The sequence below is a fragment of the Gymnoscopelus braueri genome (assembly GCF_963280865.1).
Source record: "Gymnoscopelus braueri genome assembly, chromosome: 14".
NCBI lineage: Eukaryota > Metazoa > Chordata > Actinopteri > Myctophiformes > Myctophidae > Gymnoscopelus > Gymnoscopelus braueri.
In genome coordinates this window covers 15,851,877-15,874,949 of record NC_137619.1, presented here as the reverse complement: position 1 = coordinate 15,874,949, position 23,073 = coordinate 15,851,877, and the positions used below count along the sequence as shown (strand labels likewise).

The window sequence follows — 23,073 nt, the reverse complement described above, 5'->3', positions numbered from 1 at the left end:
ACTCAAGATGTGCTTCAAAACATTTTTTTTTTATACCGACTTGGATGTTTCGTAATGTGTTTCAATCAAAGTTCTGTCATACTCATAAAACATCTAATATTTCACTCGACACAGTGTCCCTAAACCAATTAAGCCTGCTTTGACATTGAAACTCATAGTATTAGCCTAAAAGTGGCTAAAGACTGTACTCACTTAAAAGTATGGCCAATGCAGCTCATTATGTTATTCTTATCCAGTTTCCCATCTCTTTACAGCAGAATTAAGCCCAACGTATACTTCATCATAAGACAGTGTCATTCATCGAAAATACCCGGGTGACTTTCGGCGAGTCACACCGTCGTACGACAGAGTATAAATTAAGCATTAGCAGGACAAAGACCTCACCTAAAAAAAAAGAGACAGACCTACAGTATATCATCTTTAAAAGTGACTTTGGTTATTCTGCAATGCATCTCCTTCAGCCAAAACATGGTGCAAAAATGTGATCCATTTACATAGATTTCTCACAAAATAAATGTTCAGCAAAAAAGAAAACCGCATTCCTTAGAACAAATGAAAGAAACTGTTCTAAATGGCACAATAAAACAACGATCAGTATCCTAAAATAATGTCTTTACTTATATTAATCTTTTGTTTATACTTGATTATTAATAATCATTAATAACAATAATTTATAAATCCTTAAACAATAATTTATAAATCCTTTCATATAAACTTTCAAACACACCATCATTATCGGCAGGCACTGGTATAATATACTTATATGTTTTGCAAAAAAATATATGGTACAAGTACCGCATCGAGAGTAACTACAGTTTAAGAGCAGATGTACTGTTGAATATAACATAAAATGAAATATTTTGTCAAACATTCAGCAACAACCAAAACACAAAAACATGTATAGAAAAAAAAGAGGGGACAAAAAACGAATTCAACTCCACCAGTGGCTTGTGAACTAAGACTTTGCAAACCTGTCTATCTTTTTGTTATTTTTATTTTTGTATGTGAATAACACTCTTCAAATGACACAAATAAATAGGAATGGTGACTAACCTACAATCAGTTCCGATAGCTTTGCCATCTAGCAGGTGAGACAATAACTTCCGTTATTCTATTTTGAGTTTATCCCTTTAAATGCATCACTCATATCACACAATAAGCTGGAGGCAATTGACCATATTCACATATTGCATTGAGCAAAATGGTGACCGTGGATATGATCAATAATCCTGAAAGCTCTTCATTTTCTTATCCACCTTAGTCGCCACCTCAAATCAAAAGGTAAATTAACCACAAAATGAAGAACACAGCACATCAAGAGTTTCATTCTATCCACCATTTGAAAAGGAACCTCAACTGTCATTTACTCGAATGAAATGGATGCTTGCCAATAAAGAAACAATAATTTCAATAATATAAGAAAAAAATTATATGGAGTGCTTTTGGAATAAAGAAACCCTTGACGTTACGTTCTCAAGAGACCTCTGAGGATTCTGCCGTGGCAAAGATTCACAGTGTTGCAGCTTCCAAGGTGGTCTCACAGCTCCTCGCTCTCCAGCATCACCTCCGTAGGTGAGCTGGAGAACAGGATGGGGCTGCTCTCAGACGTGGGGAAAGCTGATCTGATGTCCAGCCCCTGGCCTGTCAGAGCCGCGTAGCGGCTGCCCGCGCGATGAGGAGCCTTCTTCACAGGCATGTGGACGCTCTGATGCCATTGAGCTGCAGGTCGACACAGACAACAAGACTTTTAAGCAGATTGATGATCACCACTTGGCTACATGATTATTTGACATGATATTTTAGACAGATTCTAAGTACATACACAGCAAATTCCTGAGTGTTATTCAGCCTATGGACACTTTTGCCTGCAATGTTGGTACCAGTTTTATTGTACGCATGCATGTGACAGTAAACATCTTGTACTGTGAACATTTAACTCAAAAATTGACCCGTAAGGGTCACTGAGAGTTAAACTAAATCTCAGTATTTCTCTTGGTAGTAACAATCAAACTGTTGGATATTGCCTATGATATTGTCTATGGTCCATCCGAATTAATTAACACTGAGGATTTTACTGTGTAAGCAAGTGGAGAGATGGCAACCGTGGCTGCCGAGAGATTTATTCTTTACACATTACCATATATGTCTAGTCTGCACGTGCAAGATACAATTCCAGCCTCATTTTTAGCTGACACTGTGAACCAGCCAGCATCCTCTTTCCTGGTTGGCTGGATAACGAGACACACATATCCAGTAGGATCCTGGTGCATGCTGAAATAAATACACATTCACACATGCCTCAGATTATAAGTATAAATACTTATAAGTAGAAGTCATTCTAACATGACTTGCCAGCTCTGGGTACTTATGCAATGTATATTGCGTGCAAAAGTAAAACAAAAGTTCCCGATGATGTTAAACTCTGGTCTCTAACCTGATTCTGTCTGTGGCTTTAGGAATGGTGTCATTGTCTTTCTTCCAGAAGATAATGGGAGGGGGCATGCCTACCACCCGACACTCCAGCCTGACAGGGCTGCCCTCTGGGATGCCTGTGTTCTGCAGCTTCTCCACAAACAGAGGAGCCTGTTTCATTTCTCTCTCTAAAGTGGACACAACTGAAATTACTCTATTTTGTACAACACAGAGTACTATAATGTTATTGTGGCTAATTCTTTATGATCTCATAATCTAAAAGCTATTCTATACGGTAGTAGTATTATTATTAGAGATATATACACTACTGTATATACAGTAAAGTATGAGGAAGTCCTTACCTGCGACTTTGAGTTCTAGACAGAAAGAGCTCTGTCCTGCTTTATTACTTGCAATGCAGGTATAGGTGCCGGCATCATTCTGTGTCGCAGGGTCAATGACCAGCGAATGGATACCATTCTCCCGCACCATCATCCTGTGACAAAGGTCTGGATAGATTGGCCTCCCATTGACCAACCACATCAGCTCAGGGTTAGGAAGACCATTCACCTGCAGAAACAGAACGGCGGGAATAAACAGCACTTCCACTAAAGACATTGACATAACATTCCATGGGCCTCATTTCACCTGCCACCTACCTTACAGTCGAGTCTACACAGTCTTCCTTCATGGACAAGCATGTCACCTGGAGCCTGGAGGAAGTGAGGTCGAAAGAACCGCTCCTGCGCTTGCTCTCCCTCCTCGACTTCCTGTATACGGGCTCGTACCCTGTAACCAGGAAATGGTTAGCTGAACACATTACTTGGACACAGACACTGATCATTAACCCCTGTTTGTCGCTATGATGCTTTTCCAGTGACAAACACAGTGGTGGAAAAAGTACTCAAATGTTTTAAAAGTATCAATACTGCAATGTAGAAGTACTCTGTTACAAATAAAAGTCCAGAATAAAAAAAATACTTGAGTAAAAGTACATAAGTATTGGTGCCAAAATGTACTTAGAGTAAAAAAGTACTAAAAAGTTTGAAAATAGCAGATATTCAAGCTCACAACGCGTCGCAATGCGACGCGTTGTGAGCTTGTATATCGGCTATTTTCAAATAGCCTAGGTATAAAATAGGGCTAAAGTGGTTAATGTATGTTTTATAATGTAATAATTTATATACCTGCAAAGTAACTAAAGTTTTCAAATAATTGTTGTGGAGTAAAAGTACAATATTTGCCTCCTCAAAATGTTACTTAAGTACAGTACTTGAGTAAATGTACTTAGTTAATTTACACCATCCACTGGTGTCACAAACATGGAAAGGACAATGTGGACTCAACCTTGGATTGTCCTGCATGTGCATCCATGCTGCAGATGTATCGTCCTGGACGATTCGTCCATACCGTACGTCTGCAGAACACAATACTGCACACACTCAGTCCTGCACACACTCAGTCCTGCTCACCTCTGAGAGTTAATAGGCGTCATTCGGTTTCGGGGGGGACCCGTTTGGATGATCAAATGTCCAGAGCAGCTGATTCGTCCCTGGTAGGAAATCAAACAAACAGCTGATGATCAGACTTGGCAGTTGAGCAACAAAAAAAAAAGAGGGAAGCTGGGAAGCACACAGGAAGTGGAGTGTGAGGTTTTTACTTGGGGATTTCCTGCCATGACGGTGTAGTTGCCGTCGTCGTCGTTGGTGGTGGATTCTATGTACAAGGCACACGTCCCGTCCCCCTCTCTGATCTTCTTGTAATGCACATTCCTCCTCAAGATTTGCTTACCGTCTTTGAACCAGTACACCTGAAGAGAAAAACGCACGATAACGATGAAGGCCAATCATTTATTTTATTTTATTTTATTTTAGCCAGTTGATGCAAAGAAACGACATTTTGAAGGAGATTGATCAGGATCAAGAGACATGAAGATTGCCCGTGGCCTAGCGGTCCAGGCGCATACAATTATTAAATAATTCATATCAAGATGTTGACCTCATCCTCACCTTTGGTATTGGGATCCCCACTACTTTACAGGAGAACGTGACAGGCACACCTTCCATTGCTCTGAAGTTCTTCAGCTTCTTGTCAAATATGGGTGCGATGCACTTCCCTGTGGGGACTTCAGCATGCTGCACCTCATCATCAGACTCCTCCACTGGCATGCGCTCCAAGCGATATTCTATCTCACTCATTAGCCTCTGCTCAAAGTTGGACACTCTGTACTCCTAGAACAGAAAGCCCACTATATAAATGTAATCGCCATGCTGAATGTCACATTACTAGAGGACCATGTCTTTGTATTTTGAGAGCTCGACTAAAGTACTAATGTATGGATACCATCATAACATGCAAACATTATCTGTGTGCCAACACACTAGAAACATGCCCTTGGAGAGGGGGGGGGGGGGGCATTTATATTCCATTTCACAATATTATTTTAATCTTAAAGGACGACTTCAGCCATTTTTAATCTTCATATAATTGGTACTCAATTTTTCTACTTGGTCTGTGTCTCAGAGGAGGGCTGTGCACAGTTCAGATACCCGTCTACCAGTGACATCATCAATGGGGAATCCAAGCTAATAGATACGGCAGGCTTTCCTGGAAAGTTGGCATGCTATAATGGAAGCCATTGATCTCACGTTAATACAAAAGAATAAAGAAAAAATGTAAATCTTGTTTGAAAAAAAGAAACCCTGCCTAACGATGATGTCACTGGTAGGCGGGTTTCTTTTTTTTTTACTTAAATTTTTATCCCGCGATTTTGTAACCCTATTTTTTACACCCAGTGCTAATTGTCTATGTAATCCTGGGCACTACCTTCCCTCTGCCAACCTAGGGAGGCCAGGGCCGAGCTCATGCCTCCTTCAATGCATGAGAGCCAACTGACCTTCTTGTCACCTGACAGGGGAGAGTTTCCCTGGTTGGACGTAGCGCGTGGAAGGAACACGTTATTCCAACCAGTTCCCTTCCCCTCCATCAGGCGCCCCGGCTGGCCAGGGGGAGGCAGTATAGTGACCAGGATTACTGCATGTTTTTGTGAGGGTACCTACCCTAGGAGACACGGGGAGAACATACAAACTCCACACAGAAAGGCCCTTTCGCCAACCCCACCTAGGGTATGGGCACTGATGACGCGGAGGAGAGAACACGCCCCCAGCGCCCACAGCGTCCCCTGCGGGAATCAAACCCAGGACCTTCTAGCTGTGAGGCGACAGCACTACCGACTGTGCCACCGTGCCCCCTTGGTAGGCGGGTTTCTAAACTGTCCACAGCCCTCCTCTGAAACCCAGACCGAGTAGACAAAAGTGGTATCATATTACCGTATCATGAGCATTAGTGAGGACCAATTATATGAAGATCAGTTGATAAAGGCTGAAGTCGTCGATTAATCTTTTTTCTCTCCCAAATTTGGTATTATGCCAATTCTTCCCCATGTGTATATAGACCCTGTCACTGCTAACCCCTACTGTTTGGTCTGGGAAGGGTGTCGACAACCAAGTGTCTCCTCCGATTCACATGAAGTCACCAGCCGCTTCTTTTCACCTGACTGGGAAGGCGTAAAGCATGCTGAGGAACATGCTATCCCGCCCAGAGCCTTGAACAACCTGTAGGAGTTGTTAGTGCAGCGACAGAGATCGCCCCCTTCCCACCTGGCTTCCCCACCCACGAACATGGCCAATTATGTTCGTGGAAGCACCGGGCCAAGCCGGAGGCATCATGGAGGACTCAGACTCCAGTATTCATCGTGGTGGGCAGGAACTTTACCGCTGTGCCACCCGGACAGCCTACAATATTCTTTTAAAGCGACAATCTCAAACTTATATCTTCAAATTAAGATACAGATTGTGGCTTTAAACCACTCGATAACATTGATAATGGGAAGGCATTTGTCAAGTGTTATCAAAAATGCTGTATTTTCATTTGAAAGACATTTCATTTTTGTCAAGCAAAACGTTCATGTAACAAAATATAAATTAGTCCACCTTGGTATATATTGAAAATGCAGCTGAGGGTAAAACAGAGAACAGGGATACAGTGTGAGCTTAACCCAAAAGCCTGCATTGAATGCTCTTGTGTTATAGAACATGTGATTAGCGAAGACATTTCAATCTTATCTTCTCTCTATAAATGCATGTAATCTCTGAGTGCCTGCGTGCGTTTGATGTTTGTCTCTCCATCACATATCTCGAGAACGGTTCAACAGATCGACTTCAAACATGGTGTTTGTATCGCTGAGGGGGTGCGGAGCCCGGTGTGAAGTCAGTCGGATCAGCGGTCCTCTATCTATGAATCCTTAAATCCCCATATATGGAGATCCCAGATGTCATCAATATGATGGAATATTGGTACTATGGTAATGGTTACTGCATTAAGTACTCTGACAATGGGTATTGCAAAACTGGAGGCGCATGCGTTCCGACGGGCATCGCACTAGTTTGATTTAACAATTCATAACAAAAGGCCACCTGGATAGCAACACAACTGCATGAAACTAAGTACTGGATATCAGCGAGGCAAATATGCTTGGAAATTGTAAAAGTTCTCCAGAGCTCAGTTTTATCAGGAATGGGCATATAATGATGACCTATTGTTCTGGGATGTTATATTGGTTTGCTGAGAGGATTCAAGGGTAATAAAGGCTGCAAGCGTCAGTGGGGAATTCTTCAATTGATTAATTAATTGAATGATTAATTGGTTGAAATTCAATGATAAATACGTGTCTCGTATTAGCAACATCATTAGATATCATAACCATCTCTGGACCAACTTTAACTATGGGATATGTTTTGGGGGGATTATTCATGCATAATATATATTAGTTAACAAAAAGCTTGAATGCGACATTAGGTATAAACATTATAATGTATTAAATTACTATATGAGTAACTGAATTGTGTAATACTGGCAATACTGGAATCATGAACTTAAACAATACAGTGCTTGGGATGGAGGAAGGTCCTTGTACCTCTTCATAGTTAAAGACAGTAGAAGGATTGTTTGGTCCAAGGGGTCTGCTCCCTGTTTTCACCTCATAATTCAGCTTCTATGAGAGGATAGGGATGAATGAGGAACACAAGCATGGACACACACACAAACACACACACACACAAATACTGATATACAGATGAGTACACAGGCAGGCTCACTCATTACCATGGATCAGTGATCATGTGTGATCCATAGAAATGTTATTGAACAGACACAAGATGACACAAGACGAATGAATATGATAAATGAATGATTGGGAAAGGAACGATGATGGGAGCTCTGTAGATCTCACACTTGGATAGAGATAGCTCCTTACTCTCAGTGTCCATCTGACCACATTCTACTACCCCACGTAGTGTTATATTTTAGGAAGGCAACAGAGAATTTTACTTATTAAAACCTGGACTGAAGCACTTGAAATTTGGAGATCAATCATTGGTATTACTCCAAAACAAACACAGGAGCTCATTAATCATTCATTTAGTTACATATTCACACAGTTTGAACCACTCAGTAACACTTGCAGCATTGGAGACTATGTGGTGGTACCTGTTGTTGTGGGAAGCGGAGGGAATCATCCCTAAACCGAAGCTTTTTCTCTATGTCCTGGAGGAGTTGCTCCCTACTGTCACGGAGCTCTTCGTCAGACGACAAGCGTCTCTGTGTCTTCTTCAGTACGCCTTGAGGTAGCCTGAACACAACAGCAATAAAAAAAACGTTGTAATGGAACGTGCTGCATTTCTCATACCTGACGTGGGGCACACAGTAATCCAGGAAGTGGCGGAGGGGCTTACACTGATGGAGCGCGCTTGGGTAAGCCCATTGAGTTGGTGGCGTGCGCAGTGGGGAGGGACGGCAGCACCGAGCTGAGGAAAGCCACAGGGTTCTGTATGGGGCTGGGAGTGGAGCTGCTGGAAGTGGGAGAGGAGGCCTGGGGCGGTGACTGGGTACGAAAGGCAAACACAGAGTGAAGGTATGGAGCCGACAGCAGGGTGGGGGATGACACAAGGGATGGAGGACTGGTAGGAGACCCCAGCACTCGCGTGGGGAAGAACCTGGGTGTTGGGGTGAACGGGGGGATGGTAGGGGAGCTGGCTGCGGAGGAGCTGAGCTCTGCAGCCAGCTCGTGGAGCATGGGAACCGGGGACTCCGTCGGCGATGGACTCCTGATGGGCGAGAGCGTCTGGGATGCAATGAACTCCTTGGGCCTGGCGTAGCTGAAGCTCTGGGAGGTGGGGGCCAGGTTCATCAGGGAGGCATGGGTGCTCCGCAGCAGTGGAGTAGGGGAGGTGATCTGCTGTAAGGCGGACGTGTGACTTGGAGAGGAGACGAAGCTGGAGCTGAAGGAGTCCGTGTGGACTGCACTGACCTGAGGCGTAAGAGGAGAGCTGAAATGAGGCGAGGCCACGGTTCTGGAAAGGGATGAAGGGGTCAGATTGAAGTGGGACGCATGGATGGTATTCATCTGGGTTACAGGTGCTGTGCTGAACAAAGGAGTAGGGGCTGTGTTCAGCTGAGGGGCAGGTGGAGGGGCTGACATCAGCGGGGCCGTCTTCAGCTGCGGTGAAGATGGAAGCGTGCTCATAGGGGCCAGATGCATTGTGTTTAATAGAGGTGCAAATGTGGTATTTAGTAGGGGCGATGGAGTGGAGACCAGTGAGGATGTGACAGTGGGTGTGGGTATGGGGGTGGACATGGGTCGGGGTGATATGGGTTCAGGCATGGGTGCGGGTGGAGCAGGAGTGGCCATGGGTGCAGGTATGGATGCAACTATGGGTGCAGGTATGGGTGCAACTATGGGTGCAGGTATGGGTGTAACTATGGGTGCAGGTATGGGCGCAGGTGCAGGTGAAGCTGTAGCCAGCGGGGGAGCAGGGCGGAGGGCCTGTTGGGGAATCATGGTGGTATGGTGGGGCTGGAGATGTGTTTCATGGTGCATTCTGGGTGACCAGCATACAGCCTCAGAAGGACTCTGGGTCTGTGGTTGGACCTGGGCATGAGATGGAATCTGGACCTGGGTTTGGGTTTGGGTTGCGGGTTCAGTATCCTGCAGCTGCTCCAAAAGAACCTGGTTGTGCAGGATCTGGAGCTGGGCCGGGTCCCTGGCAAATAATTAGATTCAAGGATAGAGAAAGGAAAGTCAAAATATAAAAAATGCAGAGGTGCTGTGAATGGGCAAGAGTATCGTGTTCAGAGGTCTGTGTGTGCATTTCATACAGTGTATACTGTAAATGACAGCACATACTGTACATCTCCCCCAGAAAGAATGAGCCTCAAGTGGAATGAAGAATTATCTTCCCTTTTATGGACTACCAACAAGTACTGCACCTTCCGAACACTACACTGTGCAAGCTAAACACACTTTCAGCTTACAGGCTAAACAGGAGCTTCGTCACTTGTTTCATGCACATGTAATCACAGTTAAGTATACCTTTGTCATCCTTCCTATGTATGATATTATAACCTACAGTCCCACATAAACAACTCGTCATTAAAGTATCATTCACAATTTCACATAATGTGCATATGTGAATGCTAAACAATGATTTATCAATGACAGATTTGTGGAATTCAACTTACAAATAGAAAATGCCATCCTTTGTTTTGGAGAGACGAAAAGTCCACATGTTTTAGGTCCAAATGCATTCAACACTGAAATGCGACTGTGATTACATCTACTGTGGAGCCTTAGAGAAGAGAGCCCTCCCACCTGTACAGCTTTTCTAAATATAGCACCCATAGTCAAACTCATTTAGTGTAACACTAATTACATCTATATAACCCATATGTAATATGACATATTCTACATAATCGTTTATATTCTACACAAACGTTTATACAATGTGATGTATAAAACTTTGCCTTGTGCTACTCTGAGTGTGTTTTGGACAGTCAACATACTGTAGCTGTTAATCCATCTACACATGAAGGGATCACAATTATTTGCTATACTTACAGTTTGGGTTTAGTCAGAACTGGTGGTGGTCCTTTATTGGCCTGAGCCATGTCATCAGACTGACTGGTGTCACTTTCTTCATCCTCCTCCTCATCCTCAGGTAACCTGAAGTGCACACGGAGGCCAACCCTGGAGCTGGAACGACGTGAATTTCTGTGGTTCATCGAACTGCCTGTCTTGAGGCAGGAGTTGGCAGGAGGATCAGGAAGGGGCACCACCACGTAGGGGGTCCCATTGTGGTGGTTTGGGGCCACCTTAACTTTTGCAGCCCCGCCAGCAGCCAGGTCAGATAACGTCGGCAAAGAGGGCCTGGACACTTCCAGTTCGGCCTTGAGGCCGGAGCTCTGAGGCTCAGCCATCGGTGAACCAGAGAAGGGTTTCAGATAAGAGGGAAGCTCTCCGCCAGCCTGTGGCTCCACGTGTCTTCCGTTGGATCCCGGCAGCTCCTGTTGGCACGTGCTCAGGTAGAGAGGGTCTAAGCGCGGGGCACTGCAGCTGTAAGAGGCCGTACGGGGGCTGCCGATGAGGCTCAGGGGGTCCAAGCTGGGTACACTGGCGCTGACAGCATCAGGACGCAGCATGCTGGAGCTGTGTGGGTCCAGGCGGAGGGTGCTGGTGCTCAGAGGGTCCAGGCGTACAGTGCTGGAGCTGAGAGGGTCTAAACGGATCGTGCTGGAATGGGGCTTCATGCTGTTGGTCCCAGCAGCCTCCGGCTGAGGCTTCGCAGCAGGAGCTGTGAAGTCTGACAAGGAAGGTTCCTGGATTTGGCTGAGGTCCATTCTTCCACTGTTCAGTGTCTTCATGTGTTTGCTGTTGTTGCCACTGCCTGATTGGAAAGAAAGAAAGATGCAGAACTCAGGATTCTGCAGGGAAATATTTGATCTTTTAATGCGATAAGATGCAGAAATGGTACCTTTCACCCTTAGCGCAGCGATACTGGACACAGTTCCATACTTGTTGCTTGCTGTACACGTAAACATGCCTGAATCTTCCGGGAAGGCCTCAGCGATGACCAAAGTGCAAATTTCCTCTAGAGGTGATAGAAAAGACAATAATCATCAGCAGATTAAGTTTATTTGACATCATACAATAGCATTATGTTACAGCATTATGTTCTATTTCCACGATATATGAGAAGATTCTCAATCCTAACACAAAAAATGTATTGTTTTACTCTTCAAAAGCAGCAGTAGTGATGCAGATTCCAGTCAAGGGGAATAAGGGATGTGTGGGGAAAAGGCTTCTGAGCTTTGATGGATTATAATGATATCTGGCCTTGGTGCTTTGACACAGGTTGAGAAGCTGCCTTATATGGTGCAGAGGCAGGGAAACACGTACAGCCCTGGCTTATGTTCAGAAGAAGACGAGAAGCTTCAGCCAAGAGCTATAAACACTCCAGTAGACTAATATGTACACAGTGGACAGTCATATACAACAGTGCTTCTCAAAGTGCTTCACACTGAAGCCCTATTTTGTGAGATTGTAGATCTGCTATTTTTATGTTGACAAATATTCTCTTATGGGGTCCCTGGCACAAACTCCTTTCAAATGGGAGTACATATATCAATTTGAGGGTTCTTGACGTGAAAATCTTTGAGAACCATACAGCAGGGTAGCTGCTTTGAGGGTCAACACTTATGCTTTTGACACGTTATAGTTATAGTATATATAATATGTACCTGATTCTGCCGTGGATCTAGGCTCTGTGAGAAGAAAACATTAGCCAATGTCATTAAATTACATGGAAGTTTCAGTTCAATGTAATGTATTCAACATTAAAATTTTAACAGATCTGCAGTACTTCTTGCACTGTTCTGTGCAGAACAGAGCTTTAAATATTGGTACAATTCTAAACAGTTAAACTACAAATACAGTCACTATGAATAACATGCATCCTCTTCTGCACTGAAATAATATCAGTTTCAAGTACAAAGTATATAATCAATAGTCAATTTCTTGATAATCTCACATATAGTTATACAAAGGTAATTAGCATTTACATGATGGCGATTGTGTAACTGTTATTTGTCATGTGTATAAAATGATCAAATGGTAGTGCATACTTTTCTGTAGGATCCGAAAATCAGGAGAGTCCTCTATGAGAGTTCCTTCTCTATACCACTCTACTTTAGGTGAGGGCACGCCCTTCACACGGCACTCTAGCACCACCAGCTGGCTTTCCAATGCTAAGAGGTCTTGCAGACTCTGGTGGGAGAAATAGGTGGCGCAAAACATGATTTATTGTATTTGCATTTACATTAAATACAACAAAAAACAGAATGTAAATATTTTAACAGCCATGGACATGCAGGAGAGACCAGAAAAAAAACAAGAGCTTGATAAGCAGCCCCACCTAGTGGACAAAGTGTGGAGCAGAAAGCTGCAGTCTTGCTATATGCTGTAGCTATGAGAAAGTTAATTGTGATAAAAGTCAGTTTGTAAAAGTGGAGGTTAACAAATTATTTATCCAGTTGAGCAATGTTTTGGGCAAAAGTTACTTTTGGGATGTTTTTTTGGAGATTAAACCAATTCATATATGCGTGCGACTCCCTATATTCATTCAAATCTACCATAAAAGAGCACCTGTCAACAATTCACAACATGGCCCAGATAAGTCTGCTCGCTTGCCACCAGAGAGTACCCCCCCCCCCCCCCCCGTGCCGCTTCTGTATATATATATACCTTTTATTTCTCCTAGTATTGATAATGATTAGTATTGAATGTCTTGTTTCTTGTATGTCTCGATTATGTATTGAATCGACACAATGGAAACAAGCCATCAAGGCTTCTTTGTGTTATCCTTTTTGTATTCCTTGCTTAATTGTACTTCTGTACTGTTTGCAAACTGTTAATAAAGTAATCAATCAATCAATCAATCAATACGTATAAACACAGTAACAGTCGCATTCAGATTGACTTATTGTGGCATACAGAGATTGTGGTTGGTAGACAGTGTAATGGTGTACTGTACCTTTGTGAATACTGGTGCAGCCATGAGAGGTCGCCCGTCTAACCCTTGAAAATAGCTGTTGTCCAAGTTTTGACTCTGAAGAAAAGATGCAATGAACTTGATAGCAACACAAATCTAATGCCACTTGACAAAGCCAGCACAATAAAGTATAATATCATATCATATCATATCATATCATATCATATCATAATTATGTATTTATTTATTTATGTATATGTCAAAAGAAACAAATATCTACTGAAAGGACAAACAGCAACTGTCCTACCTCAGGTAGTGCTGTGTGTGTAGGAGCCACCTGGACAGAAAGAGTGGAGGACACCACTGGGGTCAATGGCAGTGCTGGTGCCATCTGTACATGATGTTGTGTGACTGCAACTGGGTCAGGTTCTGGAACCTCCTGAATGTCTAGTAATTCTGAATCTCCCAGTGACGACATAGGGACAACTTGGGCCGGTAAGACTGTTGCGTCGTCCTCAGCAGGTTGTAGCGTGGTCACCTCAAATGCTTCGGGGAGCTCTGGTACGGGAAGCACCGTGCTCTGTAACGTTACCTGGATGGGCTGCGGAGGCGCCGTGGCCACTTCGCCCGATGGCTGACAGGACGGTTCCTGGGCCTGTTCCTCAGCAGGCGGTGCGGTGTGAGATGAAAGTATGGAGTCTTCAGTTCCGTCAGAGGCTGTCAGGCTGGCCACCAGAGGTTTAGTCTGGGCGGGGGTCACTGTTTTTCTTTGCACTCTTTGAAAACATTTGCAGAAAGACAGAGAGTCTAAACTTACAGTTACCATCATGAAATCCAATTCTTAAACGTGGGGGGTTGTGAAAAGTGATGACGCTTTATCGCTAACAAGTTACAACTCACTGGGGTACATGTTCAAAGTGCTGTTCCCCTTCAGATTCACTGGAAGAAGCACCTGTGAGACAGAATAAGCATAATAATAAGACCCTTACGGATCCATCTTTACATTCTCAGAGTTTTACTCCAGGTTTTGCTGTGCAGTCACCTTCGATGTAGATCTCAGCTGATGTGGAGTCTGTGCCATAGAAGTTGGAAGCAAAGCAGGAGTAGCGTCCTGTGTCCTCCTCAAAAGCCTCTGCTATGATGAGGGAGTGCAACTCGCCATTGGTGAGGATCTGAATATCTGGGCAGTTCTCCAACTCCTTTCCCTCACAAAACCACCTGGGAGTAAACCACACAGTACAAATTAACTGCTGTCATTAGTAATTGTACTGTTGCTTCTTTGATAGATTCTAGTTATTCTATGCAGATATGTTGGTTACTTGTTCCACATATTTTATTTAGATAGATGTATACTGTGTGCTTGACCTCAAATGCTAAGAATGTTATTTAGACTGCATGTTGTTCAGACAGATGCTAGGTTTGATGTTTACCTGGTATCCTAGTTTCTTTGAAGCACTACATTGTTCTCTTTTCTTGCTGCTAGTGTGTTTGCTAAATGCCAACATTTTTAATTGTAAACTCTGAGAGTGAAAAAATTAGAAACTGACTCAAACTGTCAATTTTACACTTGCAGCGTGAAATTAACACCAGGGATTTTATAATCACAACTCTTCAGCAAGGATAGTCGACAATCATTTTCAGTCCAGAATAGATACCAATTTGTAATTTGGTCATTGATGATAATGAATACTCAGTATATGAATGTACTGTATGTTGGTGCACAATAATGACAAATGTATGAATGATTTATATAAAATATAATAAAAATATATAAAGTAGCCTACTCACTAGAATTGTTTTTCATTTAAATCTCATTATAACCCCAGGTTTAGCCAACATTGTATGTTTCTGTGATACCTTTGCTTCTATTTGGTGTCTTATAAGTCAACACTGTAATCAAAACTGGGACACGGCTGAAGTGTCGATCTTCCATATCCCAGCTCCCTACTCGTCTTCGGTGTCATCATGACGCATATGATGCACTGTCACTATGAAGCTGGCAGGTTTGTGTGGCATCTTTCCTCAGTTCCCTAGTGGAGCTATATGCAGGTCAAGAGGAACACGTTTTGATGAGCAAGGGCATATCTCCGTCCCTGTAACTCAAGAAGCAACACCAACTCTTCATGCAGTTTTATGGGCTGTCGATCGCCACAGTCTGTTGATGTTGTGCAGATTTAGCATACAACCTATTATTATTACTATGACTGGTGGTTGTTTTCAGATGCTTCTAATGAAGTGTCACAGTTTTCATTTATTAACCACTTGATACCCAAGCGTCCATATTTTGGGTATGTCATAATAGGCGAAAATCCGTCCGAAATAGACAAACATCAGAAGAAAATAGCAGATCTACAAGCTCACAATGCATTTGCAACGTGATGCGTTGTGAGCTTGTATAATGGCTTTTTTCAAGAGATTTGGTGTAGAGGGAAAATAGGTGGGTGCTAACTATAGAGCCCCGGGGGACCCTGGTCAACGAAGTATATAGGGGTTAAATGGTTAAAGGACGACTTTACCCATTTTCAACGATTTTCACTAATGCTCATGATAAAATTACAGTGTTTTTTTCTCCTAAGTTTGTGTCTCATAGGACGGCTGTGGACAGTTCAGAAACTCGCCTACCAGTGACATCATCGTTAGGCACATATTTTTTTCAAACAAGATTTAAAAACTTTTATTACCATGTGAATAATGGCTTCCATTATATCATGGTAACTTTCCAGGAATAGAAAGCCTGCAGTTTCTATTAGCTTGGATTCCCCATCGATGATGTCACTGGTAGGCGGGTTTCTGAACTATCCACAGCTCTCCTCTGAGACATGGAGTGAGTAAACAAAAATGGTACCATATTATCATGAGCATTAGTGAGGACCTATTATTATTATATGAAGATAGGTTGAAAATGGGTGAAGTTGTCCTTTAAAGTTGTTCTTTGTGTGGCACCCTGTCACAATAGAGTTCTGGTACAACTCCACATACTCAAAAGGTGAAGGAGTAAGATCAAAGAATTCCAGCCACACTTGCAGCACTGGGAATACCTTTTACTTCAGAACTGAGGCATTTGTCTGTCAGAATATCTTAAATCCACCCACTTTTGGGTCCTGGACATTGAAATCATGTTGAGAATCACTAATATGGGGAAAGGCTAGTTTTTGTACTTTGAATGCACAGTATCCTATTGGGGTCAGGCACGTCAGGGTCCTTCTGTTGGCTTAGAGACTTTGCAACTTAAAGCAAATTAGTCTTTCGATTAGTCTAATACATGAAAGTTCCAAAGGCTCAAAAATATGTATTAATCTCTTGTCTGAGCACTGCAGGTTTTACCCATGCAATCTTCAATATAGGTTAAAGTTTCTTGTAATGTTTAAGCTGCAGCCAATTTACGTTGCCCTGGATTTGAGAGCACATGAATTACCACTTGACCACAGTCTGACATTTAGCTCCCCACTAAAACTATCAATTTGCAAACGAATCTTACTAGTAGCCCTCTCACTGTCTCTGATATGACTGGTGACCTATGCAGCAGGCTCTAAGTCTAAGTAGATCTATTCTGAGTAAATGAGACCATGCTGCTATATAAAATAGACCCAATAAAAGAGCAGGAATGAGTTGACATGCTGATCTGGACAGCAGTCACTATACATCATCCAATGTCACACGTTGCTTTCATCAAGCCTGTGCATCAATCAAATTGTAAGTAATTTTGAAATGAACCCATAAACAACTTAACCTTTTGTATGTATGGGGGAATATGTCAGCCATACACTACTTAATATGTCAGCCATACACTATTTTTTTTCTTTACATTTTATATATTTCACTCTGTATTTACTTCAACTGTGGTCTGAGAGCAATGCACCAAATCAAATCCTGTATTGAAAAATATTCATACATGATGTCCCACATAGTGAATTGCAAGCACAGGCAGTACATTTGGTCTAGTAAAGCAATTTACACCAGACCATTATTGGACAGTATCTTACTCAATCAGTCAAAAAGGTTGGCCTATTTGGCTATTTCCCGATTGGGGTTCTGCTCCACTTGACTGCCCTTTGGAGAAGAATTGATCCTAGTATTAACCCATTAAATCTGGGAACGCATCTACAAATGTCTTCTAACAGTTTTCTGAAAAAACGTATGTTGCTATATCAGTGGTTCTCAAACTTTTTCATGTCAAGGACCCCAAAAATGATATGTATTTGGCTGCAGACTCCCATCTGAAAATATTTTGTTCCAAGGACCCCCAGAAGCATGTTCTTCTAAATGTTCCCTTTAAAAATATATATATTCATAGATTTGCACAGATTTTTAAGATTTTTCAAAAATAGCCAAAGTATAATAAATAATGGTTGTAGCTCAAATCTAAAATCACACAGATGCGTCCCCGGATTGAATGGGTTAAAACACTTGATCTGGTATCCTATAAGTGCTCTTTCCCAACGCAATCACTACAGCCACACTGAAGAGCTGGTCCAGACACTTGGACACAATACGGCCGACATTACTAGACTGTCCCGTCTCATATTCTGGGTCAGAGTGTGTCATTTTCTAATGAGCAAAGGTCTAATTTGAAAGCATGAGTAGTCGAGGGGTTTCGGCTGATCTGTGTGGCAAAGACCCTGTTCTCTGCACCTGTCAGGGCTATTTTCCCTCTGGAGTTCAGTACTAGAGAGGAGATCCCCGAGATGCCTAGAGCTCTGATGGGTTGACCCAATCGCATACGCACAGCGCTAAACATAGAGTTGGACAATGCATAATATTATTCCCTGACGCACCAACACCGCAAAACATTTCAGATATGATACTGTGCACAGGAAACTGAAAGGAGATTTGAACCCAACTCCAACAAAGTTACACAGTAGTCACGCACAGTGAGTGTCAGTCAGTGTCCCCAAGGGAACATAAAGACAAATCAGATTAGCACATTGGCCCACACTAAAGGACAAAGCCCACATGTAACCGAAACAAATAACTAAGAGCCATTAGGTTCTGTATAATGCTCACTTTAACATCTTCAAGTGCAAGCCAGCTAAGCAAGGCAACCCATTAGCAACACATTATCTAAAGAGCCTGAAAGCAGAACACTAGCAGAACACTAAAACCATATCCTGAATATCCACCAAGCAACAATAAGTCCAATATATCTCACCACTTTCTATCGCATGTTCATTATTTTCGTCCACAGCTCAGGCGATTCCATTATCAGTCTCAGACACAACTACAGCCCAGTGCCAGTCCCTTCTAAAAATGGCCGAGCACTATATTCTCCCCCCCGGACAAGAATATATTAGTGGCTGAACAATGTTCAGTTGGATCAACAGGTCCATGCCCACTACACTCTAACTTCACGTCAGCTCCAGCTCAATTCAGTTCCATTCAACTACATCAAACTGAAACCTTTACTATCCTATTTGAGAAAGGCAACATAACAATGACATACTAGAATCACCATCATGTTATGTAATGCACCATATAGACTTAGTAGCATTATAACACTGTCAGTACAGTAGATACTGTAGAATCAGTCTAAGGCTGAGCTAGGAGATCAGATACAGTATATAGTCTGCTCTGCTGTACATTTTTGAGTAGAAAAGCAACAATGCCAATGGCAACCATAAGCAATGACAGGATCCTTAACTACTTAAACTCTATTTCGGGCTAATCTTCAAATCATTTAAAATGGTTTACTCTTTCGCGATGCAACTGAGCTTGTAGATCAGCTATGTTGTAGTAAACACATAATATATTTATATATGGGGGTTTAGTTTATGGGGTTTAAGTGGTTCGCGCACGCGCGCACGCACACACACACACACACACACACACACACACACACACACACACACACACACACACACACACACACACACACACACACACACACACACACACACACACACACACACACACACACACACACACACACACACACACTTCAGTGGCAGCTGTTGACTATCATCACTTGTCATCTCCCTCTTCATCTCTCAAGAAAGACACTCGCATCATTCGTCTTAACTTTCACCTCTCAAAGCACTCTGCCTGTCTTGAGTAACACTGGATGATTATAGACAGGTATTATGCAACCCCAAATCATAAAATGTAGTATTTCCATGTGCTCTTTTGTGCTTTGTTTGTGCTTTCTCAGAACAAATGTTGGCTATAGAAGAAGTATAATACAGCATCATGGATGCTTAACGCCCTAGACAGGGTAAAACAACACAGGCACATGGCATATAGTGATTCATCACTCCCCCCCCCCCCCCTCCAAATATCTTTTAAAATGTTCTCAAAATTAAGTAGTTATACCAATAAGTATATAGTCCTTTAAGTTGTCACTGCTGACCCCTACTGTTTGGTCTTGGGGGGGGTGTGGACAACCATGTGTCTCATCTGATCCACATGGAGTCACCAGCTGCTTCTTTTCACCTTACAGGAGTTTCACCAGGAGGGCATAATGCGTGCAGAAGAACACACTACCTCCCAGTTCTGCTCCCTGCTAAACAGGTGCCCCAACCAACCAGTAGGAGAACCTTTATCCCTGCCCCACCCGGGTGCCCACAATTTGTCTTTTGTACTTTTTTTGTAATTGTACTATACTACAGTACACTATTATTTATAACGTGCATTAAATGTACTATTCTAAAAGAAGTTGCTATACAACAAAATACTTGTCTGATTATACTTTAGCCCACCCTCCTCTCCTCATATATCCACCTCAACAAGCAGCTAAATCAGATCATTAATCCTGTTGCTTCCTTTACGCACAGAAACCTCTGACTGACCGACCATCCACAGAAGACAATAACTACAGCCAAAGAGTAATTTGAAAACAAGGGGGAAAAGGGAAAAGACCAGTGGATTCACCGGTGAAATCAATCCTTCAAACAACAATCTGAATGGAAATGAACAAATTAGTGCTTCAAAGTTTTTCATACATATTATTTGGGATCCCCTTACCGTACTTCAGGCGCAGGGCGTCCTGTTACAATGCAGTCTAATTGGACCTTACTGCCCTCCAGAACCTCCCTGCTTTTCAGTTTCTGGATGAAGCAGGGGGGTTCACAGACAGGATCTGTTGAGTACGGCGTCTGTGTCAGCACGGCGCTTTCTGCCTCCATCTCTTCTGGGGAAGCAGAGTTGCACAGCTCCTCCTCAGGAAGCCTGCAGCCCTGCGAGGGGAACTCCACACGCCCGGTCCCTGCTTCTGTCTGGACCTCTGGCTGGCTGCTCACGGCAGCCAGGCCGGGCCTGTCCACCTCCAGCTCCAGGGGAGCGAGTGGGCGCTCCCTGTCGTCAGGGCCGAGGGGATACACAGCCCCATCATGTTGGTTCTTGTTTTGGCCCCTACTCCTGTGGGCTTTGCACGATCTCGGCTTCCCCCTTTTGGAGCTGTTGGCCTTGAAGAGAGAGGAGAGCTCCTCTATGAAGTCTGCGGCCTTGTTGAGGAACTCCTTCTTGGACTGGGTCTCTGGGCCGTACGGGGCACTCCTCGATGACCTGCTGAAGTCATTGAAGCCATCACTGGAGGCACTGTGGCTCCTTACTGGGCCGTCGTGCTGCGTGGAGCCTTTGTGGTGCATCTTTCTGTCTGCTGAGAATGTGGTGTGTGCCTGCGGTAGTTCTTTAATTTCAGGGGGCGGCTGGGTAGAGGATGTGCCCAAAAGGTTGGCAGAGGGGGGGGCAGAGGAGTCAGCAAGGGGAACGGGGGAGAAGGAAGACGAAGCAGCGGAGAGGCGTGCGGAGGGCGCAACAGAGGAGGTGTCTGAGGGGTTGTCGGATGGGGCCCCTGAGGGTACGACCTGGGCCGTGACCTCTGACCTGTCCTCGCGGGGATCATGTCCTATGGCCTGGCGGGCGAGGTTAACACTCTCATCCAGCTCCTCTTGGCTAAGGAAGGCAGACAGGTCTGGGAACTGGGTGTCTTCGAGGCCCACGCGGTCCTCACCCTTGCCTTTGAGGGGTCCGTAGACCAGACGGCGTGAGGAAGATGAGTCCGATCGGCTCATTTCACTGTGACGCTGCTGAGCTCTGGCCTCGGCCAGGTAGCTCTCTCTCAGGAGCTGAGACAACGACGGCGACTGGTCAATGTTCTCTTGCATGCTGTGAGCCAAAAATGAAAAAGTTTCATTCACACAGGATTATGGGAAACACTACATCTAATGTGCACCTGGGGTCTATCAGTTAACATTTCAGTAGTTTCAATACATTGGTTTAATGAATGTCTACCTTTCCTATTATATCTGCTGCAGCTTAGAAACAACCCATACTCGATACTTACAGTTTACTCAAAAATGCACATTGCTACAGTAAGTCTATGTCCACTCCATCATTTCAACAGATACCCAATATTTGTTAAGTTAAAATAATCAAGTGTTAAACATTGCTATTGAACCTAGGTATATAAAACGTATAGCATTGTCTAAAGATGTAACAATGACCAAAATTAACTTAAAACCAGCCCCACAGTTATGTTTGAAATTAGTCATTGACTAAATTCAAACACAACTTTTAAACTGCCTTGCGGCCTCAACAGGATATCAGTTTCATTCACTGTCATCAGATTCAGGCGAGTACAGCTCTTCCCTTTCCATCTCAGACAAAAATGTCAGTCTTTACACAACTTTTTGACACTAGCCTGGTGTAGTTTTTGAATACAGAAATGAGATATGGTACACATATGCTACTGACACTCAAATCAGCGTAATTAAGTGAGGCTGCGATGCCCTTCCAACAGACCTGTAGCTGCAGCTGTTGTGCACATTAATCCTTTGCAAACAGCCCCCAAGCCCACCAAGTCATGTCTAATAATAGCAAGGGGTCAGTTTACATGTAGAAAATCAGAAAAAAGAATCTCCACCCCCTCCATATTCTTGCCCTGAGTAATAACAGTTTGAGCAATCATAACAGTTAATCTAAGAACACAAAGATAAGTAAAGGTTTATTAATGGGACATTGCTTACCGAGATTAAACTATGTCACAGTCCACACAGATGAACAGGTCCCTGTTTAAACACAGCACTACACAATGTCAGTTTGAGTTAATTCAGTTAAGTGTAAAGCATAGCATTTCAAAGACAAATAGAAGTCCATGCTTGCCTGATGGGTCAATAGAAAGGCATCTGTGGGTAGACAGACATGTAGGTCAAGCCAAATGGCAGCCATCACGACTACCAACAAGAAACGGGGGCATGGTGTGTTTTACCTTCAAAATAACCCCGGCTGGCCCCGTCTAGGACTGGTAAATCCTTGGAGCGCACCGGTGCTCAAAGAGAGAGATTCCGGTCTTCCGGTGGTGGACACCTTGTGAAATCTGTACACATGCAGCTGCCCAGCCTTCCTATAGTAGCCTTTGAGTTTACAGGAAATATGGAGGAGAGTAGCTAGGGTAACCTGCCACCAGTTAAAGTAGCAGCATTTGTCAGCGCAGTAGCCTCAGGTTATTTTGGGGGGTTGGCCTGGCCCATGTGTCGGGGTGGCATCCCAGCCTATTGGCTAAGCGGGGGTGTACTGTAAAGGGATTCCTCCTCCAGCACAACACCTACAGTAGTCTGTCAAAGATCACCACCCAGCAGAATTAGAATACCCTTGTTGAGCCCTGACAAACAACTGTTAACACAGCAGATTACCAACATTGATTAGTCTATCAGGATATCATACATCTCAGGATGTAAAACTGTGTGACAAAACTGATGACCAATTTTGTTCTGCTTTGTAAACATTTAATTTATTTCTAACGGCAGAGCTTTGAAAACATGAATGAAAAAAATAAATAAGACTG

The 23,073-nt window shown here is 43.4% G+C and overlaps 1 protein-coding gene across 2 annotated transcripts; it reads right to left on the bottom strand.

The window, feature by feature from the left end:
- Positions 1-595: 595 nt before the first annotated feature.
- mypn (myopalladin) lies at positions 596-22,686 on the bottom strand. 2 transcript variants are annotated; one of them, XM_080449457.1, is made up of 21 exons: positions 22,498-22,686; positions 20,253-21,395; positions 14,338-14,513; positions 14,196-14,247; positions 13,603-14,071; positions 13,338-13,412; positions 12,430-12,571; positions 12,046-12,069; positions 11,280-11,396; positions 10,367-11,192; positions 8,205-9,512; positions 7,960-8,101; positions 7,388-7,465; positions 4,422-4,643; positions 4,073-4,222; positions 3,885-3,964; positions 3,072-3,201; positions 2,775-2,982; positions 2,435-2,600; positions 2,138-2,271; positions 596-1,719 (listed from the first exon to the last, which is right to left on the bottom strand). In XM_080449457.1, the coding sequence occupies exons 2-21, from the start codon at positions 21,392-21,394 to the stop codon at positions 1,538-1,540; spliced, it is 5,823 nt and encodes a 1,940-aa protein (XP_080305583.1). In that variant the 5' UTR covers position 21,395; positions 22,498-22,686; the 3' UTR covers positions 596-1,537. The 2 variants fall into 2 exon arrangements, with proteins under 2 accessions (XP_080305583.1, XP_080305584.1); XM_080449458.1 differs by lacking the exon at positions 7,388-7,465.
- Between the last annotated feature and the right edge of the window lie 387 nt (positions 22,687-23,073).